We start from the raw sequence: 21872 nt of genomic DNA, 5'->3' as shown, positions 1-21872 counted from the left end.
TGATTTAATGAATTAAAAAATAAACACCTAAAATCATAGTTAACATTGAAATTAAAAGTAGAGAGACTAAATTTAAAATGTATGAGAAGTATAGGGATTGAGGGGAAGAATTAACCAAAATATTAATTAAATAAAGTTAAAAGACACTGGGGGAGAAAAAGGAATCTTTTGAGTCAACCAACTAAATTACCGCTTTTTTCAACCTTTATTTCTCCTTTTTGGATTAGTGAGAACCAAAGTTTAAACAAATCCCACTAACCCACCAACCCCTATTACCCTTTTTTATTCTTCTCTTAGGTCAAAGTTTTAGTCGGCTTGAAAGTTCATGTTATTGTTAAAAAAATATTATTTATAATTAAATAAGTTATTATTTCATAATATTTTATTTTATTAAATTAGAAAAAAGAGGCCAAAATAGATTATGAGAGTGACCGAATGTCCCATGGAGAAGAAATCGCTTTCTAAGTAGAAAAAAACATGGTCCCAGTCATTTTCCACCTTAACATATAATTGAGGGGTTGTCTCCTAACCTAATATTATCCCAGACTTTGATGTTGTTCTATCACTGAATTAGATAGGTTTATAAGTTGAGTTCAGTTTATATATAGTATTAATATATTTTATACATAATTTGATTCCACTTAGAATATATGTCTCAAATTATATCATAGCCTCACTCATAATTAATTTAAGCTAGTTTTAAATTCTTTTATATTTAAAAAAAAAACTGTTATTTTTAATTCAATACTTAATAATTGCTAATTGAGTCTTAGCTTATTTGGTATCACCATTGTTGCCAATATAAGAGAATGTGGGTTCGAGTGCACCGAAGCGTATTATCATCTTATTTAATGGTTGAGAAGGGGTTATAGGTAGTTGTAGGCATTGTATCAAAAAACAATAACTAGGAATCGTGATGCTACACTCATACAAAAGAAAGTAAATAAAAATAAATAAATTTAATAATTAATATGTTTTTATTATATAAAAATTTCAAACATAGACAATTTTTTTTATGTTTTACATTATAAAGTTATATTATTATTCCAAAAAAGTATTGTTATATATAATTATTGATTTAATTTTTATGTTAATAAATTATATAGTTAGAAAATTTCGAATCTTAAATGTGAGAGCTTGAACTTTATTAGTATTTCAAACATGACTTCTTCCTATTTTTTAGGAATAATATTTTTGCCCAAGTCCTATCAAATATTAGACAAGGTTTCAAGTTAGTTGATAATTCTAATATTTAAAGTTATTTGTTTTTATTTTATTTTAGTAGAATCTTAAGATTTTTAGTTATTTTTATAAGTTAATTTTGTTAGATTTTAGAAATTTTATTTCATTGTTGTTTTAAGTTAATTATATATTATAATGTTAAATCAAATTAATTTTTGGTGTGTTAATTATATATTTGTTCTTATCCAAGGTAGGTCCAACAAAGCATGAGAAAGAATAGCTTGACAAAAGCAGATTTTCATTCCAACGGAAAATGTCTCTACCCTAATGAAAGGAAGCATACTCTGCTTCACGGAACTCCAATGCGAAGATTTTTCGTTGAAGTAGCGCATGTACTTCATATTTTTTAAATGTTATAAAAGGGGGAAATAAAAAAGGAGGAGAGAAGAGAAAAAAGAGAAAAAGCCACCCAAGCTTTCAAGCATCAAGAATCGACATATTTCAATGAGAAGATGAAGTTTCTCAATTTTTTTTCCTTCTTGTTTCCTTTTATTATGTCTAGTTATTGTTTTACTTTTAAGATGTTTCCAAATTCTCTATGAACTAAATATCTTTTCTAGGGTTATAATGGATTTCATGCTTAGTTAATTGAATGTATCTATCTTCATATCTTTTTATTGTTGATAGAGTTTAGATTATTTATTCAATTTTGTTCTTCTTTGAGAATAGTTCAACCAACTATTAGTTAGACAAAACCTAAAGAAATCAGAAGATGACTTTTTGTTTTAGGTCTAGAATGAATAACTATTAGTTTTAATTAGATGGGTCAATTCATGATTTGTAATTAGGATAGGAATACCTAATATCTTGGGTAGCCATAAATGGGATAGTTTTTAATAAATTTGGTCTACATTATTGGCATAGGAATATAGCTCAATAGTTGGGTTAAATTACTTCTTTAATTGCATGGAAGAGAATTAAGAGAATTTTAATTCCCCATATAAATAATCAACTCTATTAGGATAAATTGGGCGGAGACAGATCAATTAGCTAACACATATGATGAAATTGTAATCTTAAGATTTTACTATTGATTGGTTATTTTATTTAATTTGCATGGCTTATTTCTATTTACTTTTAAATTAGGTACAAAAATTTATTATCGATTAATTTGGATAACTTTTAGAGTAACATTTAATGATTGATATTTCGCTCTGTGATGTCGATATTTTATACTACTTGAAATGATACATATATTTGTGTGTGAGATTTTCAATCAACACTAATGAAGATAAGTTTAAATTTATTTATATTGATTGTATCCTTTGTATTTAATCAAGAAATTCCATTTGAAAATGTTTGGTTTAGATTTAGAAGGATATTAATAAAGGAGATGAAAGAGTAGGGAAGGTCCCAGCAGAAAACGTGAAAATGTAGTAATGTAAGTAAGCAACAGACAGACACCCATGAACCATTGCTGGTGTCACTCATCTTCGACCTCTTCCTTCTATTAAACGTTATTCAAAACTCACACTTTACCTTAGCTTAACCCACAGCTACCTTCTTTTTTCTTTTTAAATAAGTTGAGATTTGACCTAGGTAATGATAAACCTTTTTTCTTTTTTTGGTACAAATGATAAAGCCTTTTTAAAATAAATAACGTGTAACTTCAATAAACTTTTTTTTCATTTAAAATAATTTAAATAATTTTTTAATCAATTTATTATTATAAAATTAATGCAAATAATATAGTGGAACTGAAATTGTTAAGGTAGTGTTTGTGAACTAATATTTCAAAATTTAAATTTGAATTTCAAGAATAGTATTTATCGAGTGGTAAATAATTTAGAAATATAACAATTATGATCATTTTTTAAATTCATGGGTTTGAATTCCTTAAAATATTTTTGGATTTGAATCTTCACTAGTTTATCCACTTCATTCTTACCATTTACATAATAATTGAAATTCAAATCTAAAATTTTAAATCCAAGTTCCCAAACAGGGAACAAAAGGTTATTTGAGAATCAATATGGATTATATACCCGAGGTCCATGGTGTATTTCATCCAAGGATTTTTAAATTTTCAGCATTTTTTTATATTCTCTATGTCTATTTCATTGTTTATGTTTGAGGTTCGTGACTGTCCCTCTTAACAATATTATTTTCAAGGTTCAAATATACATCTCTCTTTAAGAATTCAATGTGCATTACTATTGTACTTAACACTTGTTATTAAATCTTAAACACTTCATATAAGAATATTGGCACAAATGACCCCCTGTACTTTAAAGTTTGTTCTAATATGATACTTCTATTTTTAAAATGTCAAATTTAATACTTGAAATTTTATTCCTTTACTCATAATAGTGCTTAAATTTAACACCGTTAAAAAAGATGATTACGTGACACATTTACCAATTAAATAGTGATGTATTTTTTAGGCTTTTTTTTTTAAGATTATCGGGCTGGACATTTTATTAACATATAACACAAAGAAAAACAAAACAGAATTTGCTCATAGACAGCAGTTTGGTCCAAACCATGAAAAACCATAAACAAAAGTGTAATAAAGGAAACCAAAAGAAAGAAAAATCTTGAAAAACCAAAAGCATTGAATCCATCCAACCTGATTTGAAACCATCAAATCGTCTCCTTCTAGGATGCTCATTTTCTACCTTAACGATTCCAGTTCCAACGGAGTACAATTCACCCTACCTTTCGAACATCATTTATGCACTCCTCATCGATTCAAGAAACAAAAACGCCTCAACTCAATCTAGTTCTCATTCTCGTTGAGTCACCGAGCCCAGCAACCTTCTTACGAACTCCTGAACACTTCCAACCAGGTACAATTCAACTCCCCTTTCCAAACTCTTAGGCTTAGTTTGGATGGGCGGTGTGTTTACCTCCAGTGAGGTTAAAAACAGCAGTGGCGGTGAGATTGGTTACTGTAGTGGTGAGATTGGATACTGTAGCGGTGAGATTAGAAGCAGCGGTGGAGTGTGTGTTTGGATTCAAACGCAGCTGTAGCGGTGAGGTGAAAATAAAAAATAATTATTAAGGACATCAGATTAGAATTGATATATAATAGAAGTTTTTAAATTATTTTACTTATATAAAATTATTAAAATATGTAAATTTATAAATTCATTTAATAAAATATTAAAATTTATCTTCCAATATTTTATTATAAATATTTTAATGAATTATATAATTAATTTAAATTATTTATTAGATAAAATGATAATAATTTTTAATTTTTTATAGTTAAATATTCTTTTATAACAATGATAAATATTATTTTCGCAAATAGTAATATTATACTTGGATCAAATTTTGAAGTATCTAAACGAATGATTTTTAATATATATATAGTAACATAAGACATAACAAGTTTCATTATTACTAGAAATTAGGTTATGATACAAAATTATTTTTACAAATATTGATTCATTAAACTATTTGCAATGGTTTCCCTTAACATTGCAATTTCAAGGTCACTTTCACTGTTAGAAGAACTCGATTCACCTCTATTAAAATGGCCTGAAGAGATTGGCATGTCGGTTATATTCTCAAATTGTCGAAAATCCTCATCATTTGACCAAGCATGTCTTCGAATATAATTATGCAAAACCATTGTTGCAATAACTATTAAAACTTGCTTGTCGAATGAATAGCTTGGAATATCTCTTAATATTGGCCATTTTTTTCCACACTCCAAATATTCGTTCAATCACAGAGCGTAACAAAGAATGGGCATGATTAAAAATTTCTTTTTTTCCAGATGCTCGATGATTACGTCGATGAAAGTCAGGTAAATGATATCGTTCCCCCTATATGGACCTAGAAAACCTGCCATTTGTGGATATCCTGAATCCACAAGATAATATTTTCCTACAAAAAAGTAAAACATAATACCAAGTTTAAAAAAAAATTAAAAATTTTAATATTGTTTTTTATGTAAAGATTAATTAAAAAAAATTAAAGTTTAACCTAGTGGAGGGTGTGGAAACTTTAACTCTTGTTTTCTAAGTGCTTGCAAAAAAATTCTACTGTCATGTGCTGTTCCTTCCCAACCAGGAAATGCAAAAATAAAGCACATGTTGAAGTCACAAACTGCCATAATATTTTGAGTTGGTTCACATTTCCGTCCGATATAAGGTATTTGACAAGAAGGCGAAATGCATGCTTTTATGTGTGTTCCATCTATGGCCCCTATACAATCCTTTAAAATAAATACAAGTAATGAGATAAAAGTTAGAAATAATTTATATTTAAAAATATAAAGATTGTGTAAATTTTACCTTAAAGTGAGGCCAATATCTTGTATCATGTCGAATATGGTTCGGTACTTCCTCGAATTGACCTTCAGTGGGTTTAATCGTGTCTATTCCCATTCGAGCAAATATATGTAACATATCAGTAAAAATTCGACTAACAGTTTCCCCAGATCGTTGAAATCGCTCTGCTGCATTTGAATTTGATTCTCTATTTCCAAGAATATACAATGATAATGCTAACTTCTCCATCGCAGATACATTCCCATGCTTTAAGCCATAATTGGTTTGCAAATCATGCAACAAGATGTGAAATATATTTTTTGGCATCCTAAAACTATTCATGCAACGATCATCATGCCCATTTAATATTTCGTCCACCCACATTTGACCTGTATAATTTGAATCCATACACGGTTGCTTAGTGAAATAAGTTTCATGGTGTAGCAATACACTGCTTAACACTTGTTCTTCCTCTTCATGATAATTGTTGTGCTCAACTTGTGTAACAATTGTGGCTATTCTTCGTTGAGCTTCTTCACTTAATTCAGGGGTATCATAATTCATATAAAAACTATTATACATATTGTTAAATTCATCCATAACCTGAAAAAGTAATCAAATGAAAATAAATTAATAACTTGTGACATTTTATACAACATAAAAAATTGAATAAAAGTATAGCTAAAAATACCAAACATAAAAAATATCATACATTAGGTTTACCTATAAAAAAGTAGATTATACATTAGTTTTGCATATAAAAAGTATATCATACATTAGGTTCACATATAAAAAAGTAGATCATACATTAGTTTTGCATATGAAAAAGTAGATCATATATTAGTTTTACATATAAAAAAGTAGCATAGTTATATTACAATAATAATTCTAAGGAGCTTATGGTGGAGGTGATGGATGGTATGGTTGGAAGGGAAAGGAGGATGTTGCTACCAAGGATGAAAATGATGCAATTGGATTTTTTTCAGCATACTCACGTCGAAGCCACCAAACCCTAACATCTGGATCTAAGTTCAAAAACACTTCTCGTTTCACCGGTATTTGGAACATTTTGATGGCAAAATAGTACAATTCATCTTTTTTTGGAATTTCATCTCCCAAATCACGCAAAGCATCCATTGCATTTGAAATAGTATATTCAGAGTGAGGAAAAACAATTTCATTCACTGATTTCCTTGGACTAGCCATACTCTCACACAATTTCTCAATATGAGTAGCCAATGAATCTCTTGATGATTTTCTACTTGAACTTGATTTTTTTCCTTTACCGTGTACAACCCCAAGTGTTTCCTTTCTTCGATTAGGAGTTTCACGAGGAGGGTTTGATGGTACCTCATTAGGAAGGATACTTTCATTCTCATTACTATTTTCATCTGAATCACCAAATCCCTCATTAGGTGTATCATCTCCCATAGGAACCCCACTTGGAAGAACACCAGACGAAGGTGCCCATGCATTCTCTCCAGTGGCTACAATGCCACCAAACATTTGCCACATTAAATCATTCAATCGTGGTTCAATTCCTTTCTTCTTAAATCCTTTAAAATCAGGATTTTCCTACATAAAAGTTTAAATGTTATACTCAGATATTTATATTTGTAAATTATTAATTTCACTAAACTTTATGCATTAAAATAATGATAAAGTTAACACTAACCTATATTTTTTCAGCCCACCATTCTTCGGTAGCATCGACTGTCTTTTTAGATGGACACCATCCAATACCTGTAGATTCCTTAAGCAACTCCCTCCATAACCTCCATTCCTTTTTTAATGTATCCTACTTGTTTTTCAATTGAGGTTTTCCATAATTTTTTTGTGTTTTTGCTTGAAAAAGAGCAACGACATTTTCCCATCCTTTTGAGTTTAGATGAGTTGTTGGTCTATTACCAGCATTGACTTCATTCACGCAAAGCTCACAAAATATCAACGTCAGCTCATCATCCCAAACAACTTTTTTTGCTAAGGTACTATCTCCCTCCACAAATTTTCGTGTCTTTATCATCTATTATTATTTTGATTTTAAATGTCAACCGACATAAAACCATAAATATATAATTAGATATAATAATATATTTTTATAAAAAAAATAAGAATAACATATCACAAAAAGATGAAATCCATAAGATGAACAGTAAAGAAAAATTCTCAAAGATCCATGGTAAACAATTATGAGGATATAGAAAGCATAATTGATTATCATATGCTTCATAAAATTAAACAAAGACTAATTGTACTACATAACTTGTTTTGGAAATAAATTTTAGACTTAATATATCATTTGGTACCTAAGTTTGACTTTTTTTAATGTAGCAGTACCAACTTTTTAGTATGTAATTCAAGTTTTAGGGTTAATTTGATAAAAATTAATTGCAAATATTATTAGATTTAAATTTTCATATTTTTTAATAAAATCATAACATTTCATTTCATCTTCAGGTATCATATAGTGACAGAACCTGCAATGCCCTTAGAGGTCAGAACTCAATAATTCTAAGAAATTACCAGAGGAGTACATCGAGTGCTTTTTAAAACACTTAACACTGACAGGTAACTCGTGTTTAAATTTTAAGGTTTGTGTGCTTAATTAATTAAAATGGATATGATTGCAAATTATGAAAATATTGAGGGCAGTTTTAATAGGATCGAATTGTATTTGGTTTTATTAATTAAAGTGTTTGCATGGTTATTAAACCATTTAGTTGTAATGGACGGTAGAATAATAATTTAAATGGCATTATGCATGATTTTTTTTATATGTTATTTAAGGTTATTTTGGTAAGATAATTATTATTGTAAGTATTATAAAGCATAAAAATTAGAAAGCCATGCATTCATTCATTTTAGTGCCGAATTGGATTGGTTTTATAAGTTTGAGTGCTTATGTTGTAAATTAACCTTAGACAAAAGCATAGACGGTAATTTGGAGATTGTTAAGATGAAATTATTAGTGAAGACTGATTTTAAGTACTTAATTGGTAAATAACCCTTTTAATTTGATGAGTGCCGTATATGTCCATGCTATATGTGCCGGTTTAAAATCAATTAGAAAGGCAAATATAGTAAATTAGTAATAACTCAAATATTGGTAAAACAAAACACAAAAATGTTAGTGCTTGCATATTCATCTTTTGGGGAGCCGAATGTTGGAGAAGAAAAGCTTTGAAATTTCGGCAATTTGAGATCAAAATTCAAGGTGAATTTCTAGTTAATTTTGTTACATTTTAGTAGTTTTGAACTCCTTGCTTAATTCTCTTCAAAACCCACTTGATAATTTTTGTTATAGTGACTAATTGATAATCTGCTATGGTTTAGAAAGCTATGGAATTTGAGTTTTTATGATAGAAATTTAGATATAAATAATAAGAACAAGAGTTTTTGATAAAATGAATTCCATAATTCTCAGCTTATTTGAAATTTTCTCGGGAAACAAACATAAAAGTACTGTAAACTAAACCAAAACACAATAAAGTTAAAAGAAAAAAAAAACTTACTGCCATTTCTTTCTCTCTCAGCAAACTTAAGAAAGAATACCCAGATTTCCCAATAAAAAGAAGCTACTTTGTTATCAAATAATTTTTTAAGAACCCATGCCATTGATAAAGTTTGACCTTCCACTCTCTTCTCTTTTTTCTTTTGGTTTTTTTTATCTCTCTGTAATAAAAATCTTTGTTCCTTCTTAGTTTCAGATTTAAAATTTTAATAGTACTTGTTGAATATAATTTAAATTGATAAATTGTTCTAGATGTGGTATATTTGGATTACTGATTATAAATGTGAATTGAAAGTGCTGGAGTAATGACTTTTACTAGTGTTTCGGCTTATGAAAGTTAGCATGATCAACTTAGAAAAGCATGAACTATGCATGTGAAATGACTTTTGTTTTGGAGTAATGACTTTCATTTGTCTGCATTTACATATGCATGAAGCGAATATAGTTGAGTGGGCTCCTATCAAGAGTATTTTTGAAGCATGGCAATATCAGATGTCTTTAATAATGGTGATACTACTTGATAGGATTGACTTTTGTTTTGTTCTACAGAAATGACTTAAAATTGTTGATATGTTTTCATTTTCAGGAGGCTGATAAGCATAAAACAGAGTTTACTTCAGACTTCACAGGATTTAAGAAAGATGGGGCACAATGGTTGGTGATAACACAGACATCAAACTTGTAGGTAAGATTTTACATTTTTCCTCACAGTTACACGATTTTAAACAAGTTTCACTATTTCAAATACATACCTTGCCTGCTTCTACACTAACAAATGAAGTAGGCACCTCAGAGCCTCCAACCTGCAAGACACAAATCATAAGAACAGAATATTGAATGTTGAACTAAGCTCACTTTTTTTTCTCACATTTCATAACAAACAAACAAAGAATTTATATAATTGTAAGGTTCATTTTCTTCTCACTTTTCATAGCAAACAAACAAAGAATTTATCCCAATGTACTTCTAAAAACTCAATCCCATCAACACAACAAGGACTTGTTTTTTTTTTTCAGTTCCCATATATTTTTTCAATTAACCAAATTCAACTAAGTTTAGTTTTGGTGTTCAGGACTTCAAATTTGAGTGCCAAAGAAAATCAAAATAGGCTCATATGAAGAAAACAAAAATGGGAAAAGTTCATCTTGCTTTTCCTCATATTTATTAGCAAACAAACAAAGAATTATTTGTATATACTTCCAAAAACTCAACCCCATCAAGGCCAAAGTCTATTTTCTTTTCAATTCTCCAAATTCAACTAAGCTTATTTTTTGCTATTCAGGGTTTTAAATTTGAGTGCAATAATAACAAAACAGAAATGGTAAAAGTTTTTTTTTAACCTCACATTTCTCAGCAAACAGACAAAGAATTAACCAAATGCACTTCTAAAACATTAGATCATTAATCTACTACTTTAACATCAATAGTCAAAAGGACTAACAACTACGACAAAGAAGAGTAGAAGAAGCCAGAACTAGAGATAATAAGAAATTAATGAAAATACCTCAGCCACAACCAAGAACAAAGCAAAAAAGAGGGGAGAAATCAGTGTTAAAACACTGCTAAACCAAGAACAAAGCAAAAGAAAATAGTTGTTTCGTTCTCAAAAATAATAGTAATAATAATAACAACTGTGACAAAGAAGAGTAGAAGAAGCCAGAACTAGAGATAACAAGAAATTAATGAAAATACCTTCAAAAAGTAGCCACAACCAAGAACAAAGCAAAAAAGAAAATGGTTGTTTCGTTCCCAAATCTGAAAACAACTGTTGTTGGGGAAGAAATTAATTTAAGTTTCAAGGCTAAAATGGTAAAATAATAAATAAAAGTATGGGTATGTTTGTCTCAAAAAAATACCTACAATTGTACTGGCCTTCACTACAGCTGAACCCTCCAGCCTGTTTTCAGCATATCAGTGTGGCTGAAATAAGTTTTCACTGCACTGTGCTATTGAACCAAAAATTTAAGTTTACTATCCCTCACTGCACCACACTGGCCTTCACTGGTAAACCAAAGAAGGCCTTAGTTGCGATTGCATGAGCCATTCAGTTTGCTGTTCTGGGTAGATATCTTAAATGTATTTCTTTGAACCCTCCTTTGATTTGCTGGATATCTCTAATTAAAGCCTCAATCTTAGATCTATACTTACTCTTTTGCTTTACTTTTTTTGATAACTGATAATAAATCCCCTTCTATTTCAACCATGTCAATGCCCATACTTCTGTCCAAAGCCACTGCTTGATCGCACTCGAGAGCTTCTGCTGCAAACGGAGACACTACTCCCCCAAGCAGCGTAGATTTGGTGACCAAAATCTCCCCTCTAATGTTTCTAGCAACCAGTTCTGACCCCGATGTGAACTCTTTTGGATCGTAAGCGACATTAAAATTAATACAAACAAATGGGTCTCTCGGAGGAACCCACTCTGGACCCATGCGATTCCTGGTAAGCATTCGTTCTCCCACTTTGTCTAGTTCCTTTGTAACGCCCCAATTTTCGGGAATTCTGTGAATGTTGGCATAGGTTTAATTATGTTAGTGGGCCTCTAGAAGGCCCAAGCTTAAGATAGAACCCGACAATTTTAGTTAATTTTTGTTCCATAAGAAAAAGGGGGTGAAATTATGAAATAGGACCTATGTGAAAATGTTTAAAAATGCTATAGGCTAAATTGAAGTGGCCAAATAAATAGGAGTGCAAAATAGGAGGATTTGCATGACAAACCTCCCATTTTACATGAAGTGGCCAGCCATCATGTTGTTGTAGACAATATGAGCACTTGATATCCATAATTCATGGTACAAATTGATAATGGGTTAGGTAAATGTTCCATGATAATGGATTAGGTAAATATTCCATGATAATGGGTTAGGTAAATGTTCCATGATAATGGTTTAGGTAAATGTTCCATGATGGGCATTTCATGTCTTTTGTATTAAAGAATTAAATGGATGAAATATGAAATTTTATTAAAAGAAAAAGGGGTGAAAAGAACAAAGTTTTGTCCATCTTTGTTCATCATAGCCTAAAGTTAGAGAAGAGAAAGGAGAGGAGAAAGCTCTTGAATGTTCGGTCACTTGGGGAAGAAAATTGAAGGTAAGTTCATGGTAGTTTGCTTCTATCTTGATGTTCATGAGTTCTTCTTGATTCTACCTTAACTATTGAAGAATATTTTGGTTTTTGGTTGTGTTGTGAGCATTTGGTCATGAATTAAAATGAAGGAAATGGTTGTTGTTTCATGTTCTTTTGATGAAAAATGGAAGTTAGGTGAAGTTGAGCCAAACAAATGAACATGGATGTACCTTAGATGCTAAAGGGAAAAATCAGCTAACATGTTGTGCTTTAAAATGATTAAATGGAGATTATACTTAAGTAAAATCATAGATATGTGATGATTTATTGGTGATATACATGTTTAAATAACATGCATGCAAGTTATGTGTGAAAGAGTGAATTTGGTAATAAATCTGCTTGGGACAGCAGCAGTAACGTGACTTTGGAAAATCGCCATAAATTGTGAGAGATGATTTAGAAGGTGAATAAATTATGTAATTAAAGCTTAATGAGTCTAGTTTCAAATGAAATAAACGAGAACATATTTTGAATTCTGTACAATGAGAAATTTGATTTGTAATGAAAAGTCGTCAGATTAATCAAACAGTGAAACATGGGAAACGTTAAGAAAAATCTGGTATTGATTGGCCAAACCAAAAATTCTGAAAATTTTATGGATAGAATATATATGAGTCTATTTTCAGGGAAAATTAACGGAACTTGATTTGGAGTTTCGTAGCTCCAGTTATAAATGATTTAGTGACTGTTGCTCAGGAAGACAGCTTGCAGTGAAATTATGATTATGTGGTAAACATTGACAAAAAATTGTTAATGAGTTGCTTATTGATTTCTTATAAGCTTACTATGATCTGTAGGTGTGGTTGGCCGAATATTGTAAGGGGTTAATACGTAGTTCGTATTTGAATAGTTAGATTAACGTGTTAGTAATCCAATTGTAGGCAGTTCGTGTGTGGATCTCGTCAGCATATCGTCGCAAACAGGTGTGTAACTAACACCCTCTTTCTTAGTCTAGATCAGTAAAAGTCGAAAAGCCGAAATGCCGAAAACCGGTATTTTGTAGATTTGCGAGTGTGCAAATGTTCGTGAGGTAAATCGATTAATATTTTTGGTAAGCTACAAAATTTGGACTGCAAAGTGCATGATTTCTGTGCCCTCGATATTTTTGGGCTTAATGGGCCAAAATTGGAATGATGGGCCAACAGGCCCAATTCGGTAAGAATCCTCGGTACGTGATTCTGTTAGTACGTGAAAAGTAGGAATATGCATGAAAAACCCTAAAAGCAGCTAAATTACTATAATACCCCCTATGTATGGAAAATTACTGTTATACCCCTAGGTGTAAAATTACCGAAATACCCCTAGGGTTAAATTGACCTAAATGCATGTTTGACTGTTGTTATTTACTGCATGTCATGTTGTTATTATCTGATGCATGGGATTGGGATATTGACGGAGGAAGTACTGAAAGTAGCTTGTCCACGTACTGGAGGCTTTGCCTCAATTTACTGTTAACTGAGCAGCAAGGCTGCAACTGTGGAGTGTTGGGCTGGGTGGGTTGAGCTATTCCCCACATGGAGTGTATGGTTGGTACAGGTGGAGTGTAGTGGTTGGTGGGTTGAGTAGTCTCCCCAAATGGGCTTGTATATGTTTATTGATGTTGCATGTATTTTGAAATGGGCCTATGGGCCATACTGTTATCTGAATAAGGGGCTAAGGCCCAGTTTATTGTAATCTGATAAGGGCTCCGGTCCAGTACCACTGTTACCTGAATGGGCTTAGGCCCAATAGGCTTGAGCTGACTTGGGCTTTGAATGGGTTTTCCTTACACACTGAGTTTCCCCAAACTCACCCCTTTTATTTTTATCCATGCAGGAAATCCCCAACCATAGTGGGCTTGGAGCTGTGAGGGAATTCGGAGTGGTCACCCGTTCTGAAAGTTTGGTTTTCTTCTGGTGAACTGGACATCCTATTATTTACGTTAAGGTTTGGGTTTTTAAATGTAATAAGGCTGCTTAATTATTTTTGATGGTTTTAATATGTATTACTAAGATAGGTATTACTTATATTTAACTGTTGAAATTGGATAGCTTTAGAGCGCGTTTTCAAAAACAACAATTGATTTCAAAATAACACGACAACAAGCAAAGCTTCCGCAAGAAAAGTATTTTACAAGATTAATCACTTTTCCTAAAAATGACTTAATCAAATCGGTTTCCTAGAAATATCCATGACGTTAAGGTGTGGCAATGGCAGTATGCATGTCTAGGATTGGATCCGAAGGGAGCTTGGTACTTAAGCAGTCCGATGGACTCGCCACCTCTTTTCCGGTTTCCTACCTGGTGCACAGCTTCCATTCACTTTAACCTATAATGAAATTATCTTTTAAAACACTAACTAAGTTTTTCTGGATCAACAATATAAAATGTTTTGAATGCTTCGATGTGGCATGTCGGATCCGGTCATAACGTCTGGGCCAGGTTTGGGGTGCTACATCTTTAATATATTTTTCCAATGCTTTTTGCTGCCCATTGACCAGAATTTCTTGAACCCTCATGTAATGTTTTGTTTTTCTCATTCCAGGTTACCCACATCGCACAACAAATCCTCCTACAATTATCAACTGAACCACTCTGAAAAACCCAGGTTAGACACTCCCTTATATTTAGCAGTGGTTGAGATAGTAACCAACCAAGATTCAACTCATTCCACATTTCCACTGTGACAGGACAACTCCTAAAAATATGGTCAACAGTTTCAGGACCCCTTCCGCATTTTGGACAAGCTGTGTTGACTCCAATTTGTTTGTTATAGAGATTAGCTAGTGTAGGTTAAAAATTCCAGGAAATTTTACAAGTTATGATTTGTTGTTTTGAATTTAAATTTAATCCCCATAACTTCTTGTAAAATCCTTTCATGGTATTTTGTAATTCTGTAAGTTGATTATCACAACCACCATCAAGGAGCAACTTATAATCACTTCTCACCGAGAAAACACCTGAAGGTTCGCCTCTCCATACAACCATATCCTCATGCTCTGACTTGGCTAAAGGGATTCTTAGAATTTTGTTCGCAACATTATCCTTAAAAGTATCCCTTATCAAACCCACCTTTCATTTCCTTTGAGAATGGTCAATCAAATCATAAACATTTTCAATATTATTGTTGCTAATTTACCATATATTTTGAAAATTTCAGCCTATGCCAACCAAGCATCCTCACGAATAGAGATTCGGTCTACTATACCAACCCTACAACCAAGACCATCTTGCAACAGACCCTTTGTTGACCAAATCCTTTGTTAGGTAAAAGAAGGTAAATTACCTAATCGTTCTTGCAAAAAGTCATAACACGAAAAGTATTTAGCTTTTAGGACGTGGCTTAATAACAAGTTTAGATTAGTAAAAATACGCCAACCCTGCTTAGCAAGCAAAGCAATATTAAAAGAAGTCAAGACATTGAAATCCCGAAATCCCAAACCGCCATTCTCTTTAAGCTCACACAAACTAGACCATTGGCACCAATGAATACCTTTCCTGCCATGATTTTTTTGCCACCAAAACCTTGCTATTATACCTTCCAATAACAAAAAACAAGACATTGAATACGCTAGGATAGCTTTTAATATCGCTTTAATGTAAACCTCCTTACCACCTTGCGACAAAAGTCATGTACTCCAATTATCAATTTTTTTTTGACGTGATGCTTTAAAGCTTGAAATGCAACTCTCTTTTTTTGCCCCACCATATTTGGAAGCCCCAAATACCTTTTAATTTCATTTGATTTTTGAACTCTCAAATAATTAGAAACCCAAGTCCGATACTCTTCTTAAGTGTTCAGGCTATAACACGACAAATTTATCATAATTAATGTATTGCCCTGAACATACTTCATACTCCTACAAAATTCATTTCAGTGAATTTGCCTTTCTATCAGTAGCTTACCCAAAAAGCACACAATCATCCACAAATAAAAGGTGTATTATCTATGGACCCCTCCTACTAAACTTGCCTCTCTTAATTACTCATTAGTCTAAAGCCAGTCTCATAAGCATAGATAATCCTTCGCTGCAAATAAAAAAAATAAACGGGCTTAAAGGGTCACCTTGTCGAAGTCCCTTACTCGGCTCAAACTTTCCCTTTACTTTCCCATTTAAAACCATCGAATATGAAACAGATGAAATACATCTCATAATTGTTTCCACCCATCTACAGGCAAAACACATTCGTTCCATCATAATTTTCAAAAAACCCCATTCCACTTGATCATAAGCTTTGCTTATGTCAAGTTTGAGTGTCATAAATCCCTTATTCCCCATCCTTTTTTATCGAAAAGAATGTAAAATCTCATAAGCCAATAAAACATTACCTAATATAAATCTACCTAGCATAAAGACACTTTAGGCCCTATCAATGCAATCCCCAAACACCCTTTGGAATTGGTTAGCTACCATATTAGTAACCACCTTATAAAAAATCGTGCATAAACTTATTGGCCTAAAATTCGTTAGATTCATCGGGCAAGAAATTTTTGGAATGAGAATAATATTTGTAACATTTAATGGAATTAGAGATTTACCTTCATTAAGAACCTCCAAGCAGAAAGACGTAATGTCCTTCCTAACAATATGCCAACACCTTTGATAGAAAATAGTAGGAAAACCATCATCCCCCGACGCCTTTGTTGGACCCAAACGATTCAACGCCTCCAATACTTCTTTCGTTGAGTACTATTCTATCAAAAAAAACCATTTCCCTCATTAGAAATACATTCTTATCCTAGATAAAATATGATTTATATCTCCAATCCACTTTGACTTAAAAAGGGATTAGAAATAATTACGAGTAATACCCTCCATCTCAACCTCATCTTTCGTAATACAACCTTCCCCATCTTGTAGAATGACAATCTTGTTCAATCTTCTTGAAACACCCCTAACCCATATCCGTCTTCGGAATAGGGTTACAGAGCATTACCGAAGTTTACAGAACAAATATAGTTAATTCATATTCGAAATCAATCATATTGTCCCTTAAATGGGCCCTCGAGGCCCAAAATATGCATTTAAAACAAGTCGGGACTAAACTGGGAACTCAGAGAATTTTTTGCAAAATCTCAAAATTTTTCAAGGTACAAGGGACACATGCCTGTGTAACCAAACCATGTGTCTCACACGGTCAAGAGACATGCCCGTGTTTCAGGCCGTGTGGACATTTGAATTAGGGACATACGATTGTGTCTAAATTAGGGTGGTTACTGACTTGGGTCACACGGCCAAGCCATACGCCCATGTGCTAGGCCATGTGAACATTTTAATTTACATTAATTAGATCCAGGGCCATACGACCAAGTCACACGCTCGTGTGCCAGACACAACTGAAACACACGCCTGTGTCTTTGTTTGATGTGAAAATACCTGAGCATTTTATTTTTCAATTTTAAAGATGCAGGGGACACACAGTCGAACCACACGCCCATGCACATGGTTGTGTGTCACACACAACTGAGACACACACCTGTGTCTCTACCCGTATGGAAAAAATAAGGTGATTTCCAAGTCTTATTTCTCACCCAAACTTGTCTTTCACCTACATTAACATTTAAACACGTTCCTAATCCAATATAAATCATTCAAATCAAACCAAAATAATTATTATGTAAGACATATCAATACATATGTTCAAATATCTATACTTACCAAAATACCATATGTACATATAGGCATGTTCTATCAATTTTATTATCATAATCAATATGTCTATATGATTTTCATTAATCATCCATTTCAAACACACATTAAGCATATTAAGACCATTTTTTAATAACAAAACATACCATTTACAAGCCAAACCAATGGCTAATCCCAATCAAACACATATATGTCATCCTTGAGCATTTTAACCCATACATGCCATTATACTCAAAAGAATTTTTTTGCTATTTATACTAAAACGAGCTGTAGGATAGCGTGATGTAGCTCCGACCAACTTCCAATCTTTACGAGCCTCCAAGTACTATAAAACAGAAGAAATAAAACAGAGTAAGCAATTAATGCTTAGTAAGTTCGTATAATGGAAATTATCTTACCATTCATTTACATTTATGGTAAGCATACAAATACATTCCAAACCACTTGGCCAAAAATCTAAGCACAAAATCTCACCAAACATGTTAGTTATTTATTTCTTGTGAATATCAAGAATAAAGATAAGCTCATCAAAAGTCAAGTTCTATGTATTATATATATACAAATAATGATTTAATTTGGATTCATAGGTTCTCATGTCAGGATTTTTACTTGTCGAATTATTTAAAATATCAATAGATACACAGGTAGTACACACTAAGTGTACAAAACTATAATCCGTAGATTCATATTCGAGAATACTCATAAGAGCACATAAATGGAAAGCACTATCTCAAGCCATATAACGGGAAGCTCATATGAGTAATGTAACGGGAAGTTTGTCCATGCTGTATAACGGGAAGCTTATAAGAACTATAATCTGGAAGCTTGTATGAACCACTAACGGCTAGCTCCGAAGAGCCATTAATCGGAAAGCTCTGGATAGCCATATATTTGGAAGTTCAATTGAACCATATCTAGAAGCTCACAAAAAGCCTTTAATCGGGAAGCTCATAAGAGCTGTGGTGTGTCCACAACACATGCAGGATCACAACCGATCGGGATGCTCCGAAGATTTATTAACAGGAAACTCGCAAGAACCATATAACGGGAAGCTTGAGAGGGCTTATAACGGGACGTTCTTTCTAGCTATGGTGTGTCACAACATATGTAGAACTACAACCAATACGGAAAATCCTGTATCCATCGAATTTCATTTATTCAAACGGGACTTGATATTTATCAATCTTTGTCGGATATGAAATCAATTTCATATAAATAACAATTACACAATTCACATAAATAACATTCAATTCAAAAATATAAATATAAACAATTTAGTTACACAAACTTAGCTCGATAATATTCGTATTCGTAGACTATTATTTCGATAATTTTGTTTTCCCTAATCCAATTCTGAACTAGGTTTATCCAGATCTATACGAGTAAATTTAACTCAATTTAATAAAATTCACATTCAATTCCATCCAATTCACATTTTATACAAAATTATCATTTTTCCCTTATACTTTTGATTAATTATGATTTCGTCCCTAGGCTCGAAAAATAAAATTCATGCAATTTAATCCTTATTCTAAACCTAGTTAATTTTTACATATAACATTTTCAGCCCATGTAATTCACAAAATTTAAAATTTTCCAATAAATTTTACATCTTTTCAATTTAGTCCCTAAACCACAATTTTATCAAAATTCATTTTACAAAAGTTGTTTACCTATCAACAACCTTTCATTTTCTACCATAAAACTTCATAATTCATACATACTCATCTATGGGAAAATTCTAATACTTTGCTATCTTTACAAATTAATCCCCAAGATAGCTAGATTAAGCTATTATGATCTAGGAAATATAAAAATTACTAAAAACTGGACAAGAATACTTACCTAATTAAGTTAAGTAAGCTTGCTTGAGCTCTTTTCTCTTAGCTACGGTTTCCATGTTTTCCTATTTAGAAAAGATGATGAAAATGATGATATTTTCTTATTTTATTAATTTATGATCTTTTCATCTTTTACTTTCCAATTTCATCCTTTTCTTTAATTAAATTTCCATTGATGAATCATCATACTTATCTACTAACTTTATTTAATGGTCTAATTGTCATATAAGGACCTCAAATTTTGAATTCCATAGCTATTTGATACTTATAGCTACTAGAACAGAAGTTTTATAAGTATGCGATCCTGGGGGATGATGTTGTTATATGCGGCATCGAGATCGCCAAGATTTATAAACAGACTCTAGCGGAGTTGGGAGTTGACATATCAATGTCAAAGTCTCTAATCTTACACTCGGGGTATGCTGAGTTTGCGAAGTGCTTTTGGTGTAAGGGTCTCACAGTGGATTTGTCCCCTCAACTTTTGCATTTTATGCAATTTGGTCATTTATTAAATTAGAAATTTAATCGGTAAAATTTTCTTAATGAAATTTTCATACATTATTCCTATTATAATGCAGACCATGCACTACTATTAAAAAAAATTCTTTTTGACTCTGATTTGTGGTCTCGAAACCACTGTTTCGATTTTACTGAAAACGGATCTCGAAACCACTGTTTCGATTTTACTGAAAACGGACTGTTACATCTCTCCCCCTTTTAAGAATTTTCGTCCTCGAAAATCTTATCAGTAAAGAGGTTTGGATATCGCTTCCTCATTGTTTCCTTTGATTCCCATGTAGCTTATTCTAATCCATGTCGTTGCCAAAGAACTTTCTACCTTTTTATTTCTCAATTCTTTCATCTCACATGCCAAAATTCTGATCAATTCCTCACTGTAAGTCATGTCAGGGTGAATCTCAACCTCTGTCGTGAAGATAATATGTGAAGGATCCAACCTATATCATCGTATCATAGACACGTGAAAGATATTGTGAATCTTGTCAAGTTCTGGTAGTAGTGTCAATCGTTATGCAACAGGTCCAATTCTTTTAATAACTTTATACGGGCCAATAAATTGTGGACTCAATTTGCCTTTACGGCTAAACTGAAAAACTTTCTTCCAAGGCAATTCTTTCAAGAATACCTTGTCGCCAACTTAAAATTCTATTTCTTTCTATTTAAGATGCACATAGGATTTTTGACGATCGGAAGTTGCTTTTAGGCTATCTCATATTATTTTTCACTTTCTCTTCAGTTTCACGGATCAAATCAACTCCATGTATCTTTTTCTCACTAAGATCGGTCCAAAACAATAGAGTTCTACATTTATGACCATACAGAGCCTCACACGGTGCTATCTTTATTCTTGACTGATAACTATTGTTATATGCAAATTTGACTAACGGCAGATATTTCTCCCAACTGCCTTCAAATTCTAAAATACAACATCGAAACATATCTTCTAGAATCTAAATCACACGCTTGGATTGACCATCAATCTGTGGATGGAATGCAGTATTGAAATGTAATTGAGTACCAAAAGCTTCTTGTAACTTATTCCAGATAAGGGATGTAAACAGTAGATCTCTATCAGAAATAATAGAAACTGGCATACCATGTAATTTGACAATCTCAAAAACATACAACTCAGCCAATCTATCCAAGGAAAAATCCGTACGTACTGGAATAAAGTGTGCAGACTTTGTCAAACGGTCAACGATTACCCGAATAATATCTTTTTTTCTCGGAGATAGGGGTAATCCTGACACAAAATTCATTGTAATTCTTCCCCATTTCCATTCCGGTATCATGACTAGTTGTAACAGTCCTGAGGGTACCTGATGTTCTGCTTTAACTTGCTGACATATCAAACATTTAGATTCAAATTCAGAAATGTCACATTTCATTCTTGGCCACCAGTACATCTTTTTCAGATCATTGTACATTTTATTACTTCCCAGATGAACAGACATAATACCATTATGGGCTTCGTGTAAAATCTTCTGTACAAACTTTGAATTCCTCGGTACACATACTCTACTTCTGTACAACAGACAATCATCAGATCCAATTTGAAATTCTGAGTCGGAAATTAACTCACATTGTACTCGTTTAGCTTGTAATTCAGTATCATTTTTCTAAGCTTCACAGATATGCTGCAAAAATGTCCGTTTAACTTTTAGCTCATCTAAAATTGAGCCATCATCTGCCAATGACAATCGAGTATTCACTGCTCGCAACACAAACAGAGACTTTCTGCTCAGAGCATCTACAACCAGATTGACTTTTCCCGGATGATA

The 21872-nt window shown here is 32.3% G+C and overlaps 1 protein-coding gene and 1 long non-coding RNA gene across 4 annotated transcripts; one reads left to right on the top strand and one right to left on the bottom strand.

Annotated features, from left to right (window-relative positions):
* Positions 1-6171: 6171 nt before the first annotated feature.
* LOC121203665 (uncharacterized) lies at positions 6172-7388 on the bottom strand. Its single transcript, XM_041074098.1, has 3 exons — positions 7374-7388; positions 6752-7040; positions 6172-6188 (listed from the first exon to the last, which is right to left on the bottom strand). Exons 1-3 carry the CDS (start codon positions 7386-7388, stop codon positions 6172-6174), a joined length of 321 nt encoding a protein of 106 aa, XP_040930032.1.
* A 1138-nt stretch (positions 7389-8526) lies between these two features.
* On the top strand, positions 8527-15021 carry LOC107953302 (uncharacterized). Of its 3 annotated transcripts, XR_005930475.1 has the most exons (7): positions 8543-8679; positions 9563-9661; positions 11207-11418; positions 12984-13025; positions 13918-14028; positions 14626-14688; positions 14771-15021. It is a non-coding gene; the product is annotated as an uncharacterized lncRNA (long non-coding RNA). The 3 variants fall into 3 exon arrangements; XR_005930476.1 differs by lacking the exon at positions 12984-13025 and having other exon boundaries at positions 8527-8679; XR_001699172.2 differs by lacking the exon at positions 12984-13025 and having other exon boundaries at positions 14626-15021.
* The last annotated feature ends 6851 nt before the right edge of the window (positions 15022-21872 follow it).

This window comes from Gossypium hirsutum, chromosome A07 (genome assembly GCF_007990345.1).
Source record: "Gossypium hirsutum isolate 1008001.06 chromosome A07, Gossypium_hirsutum_v2.1, whole genome shotgun sequence".
Taxonomy (NCBI): domain Eukaryota; kingdom Viridiplantae; phylum Streptophyta; class Magnoliopsida; order Malvales; family Malvaceae; genus Gossypium; species Gossypium hirsutum.
The sequence above is the reverse complement of the archived record's forward strand: the minus strand, read 5'-3'. Positions and strand labels throughout refer to the sequence as shown.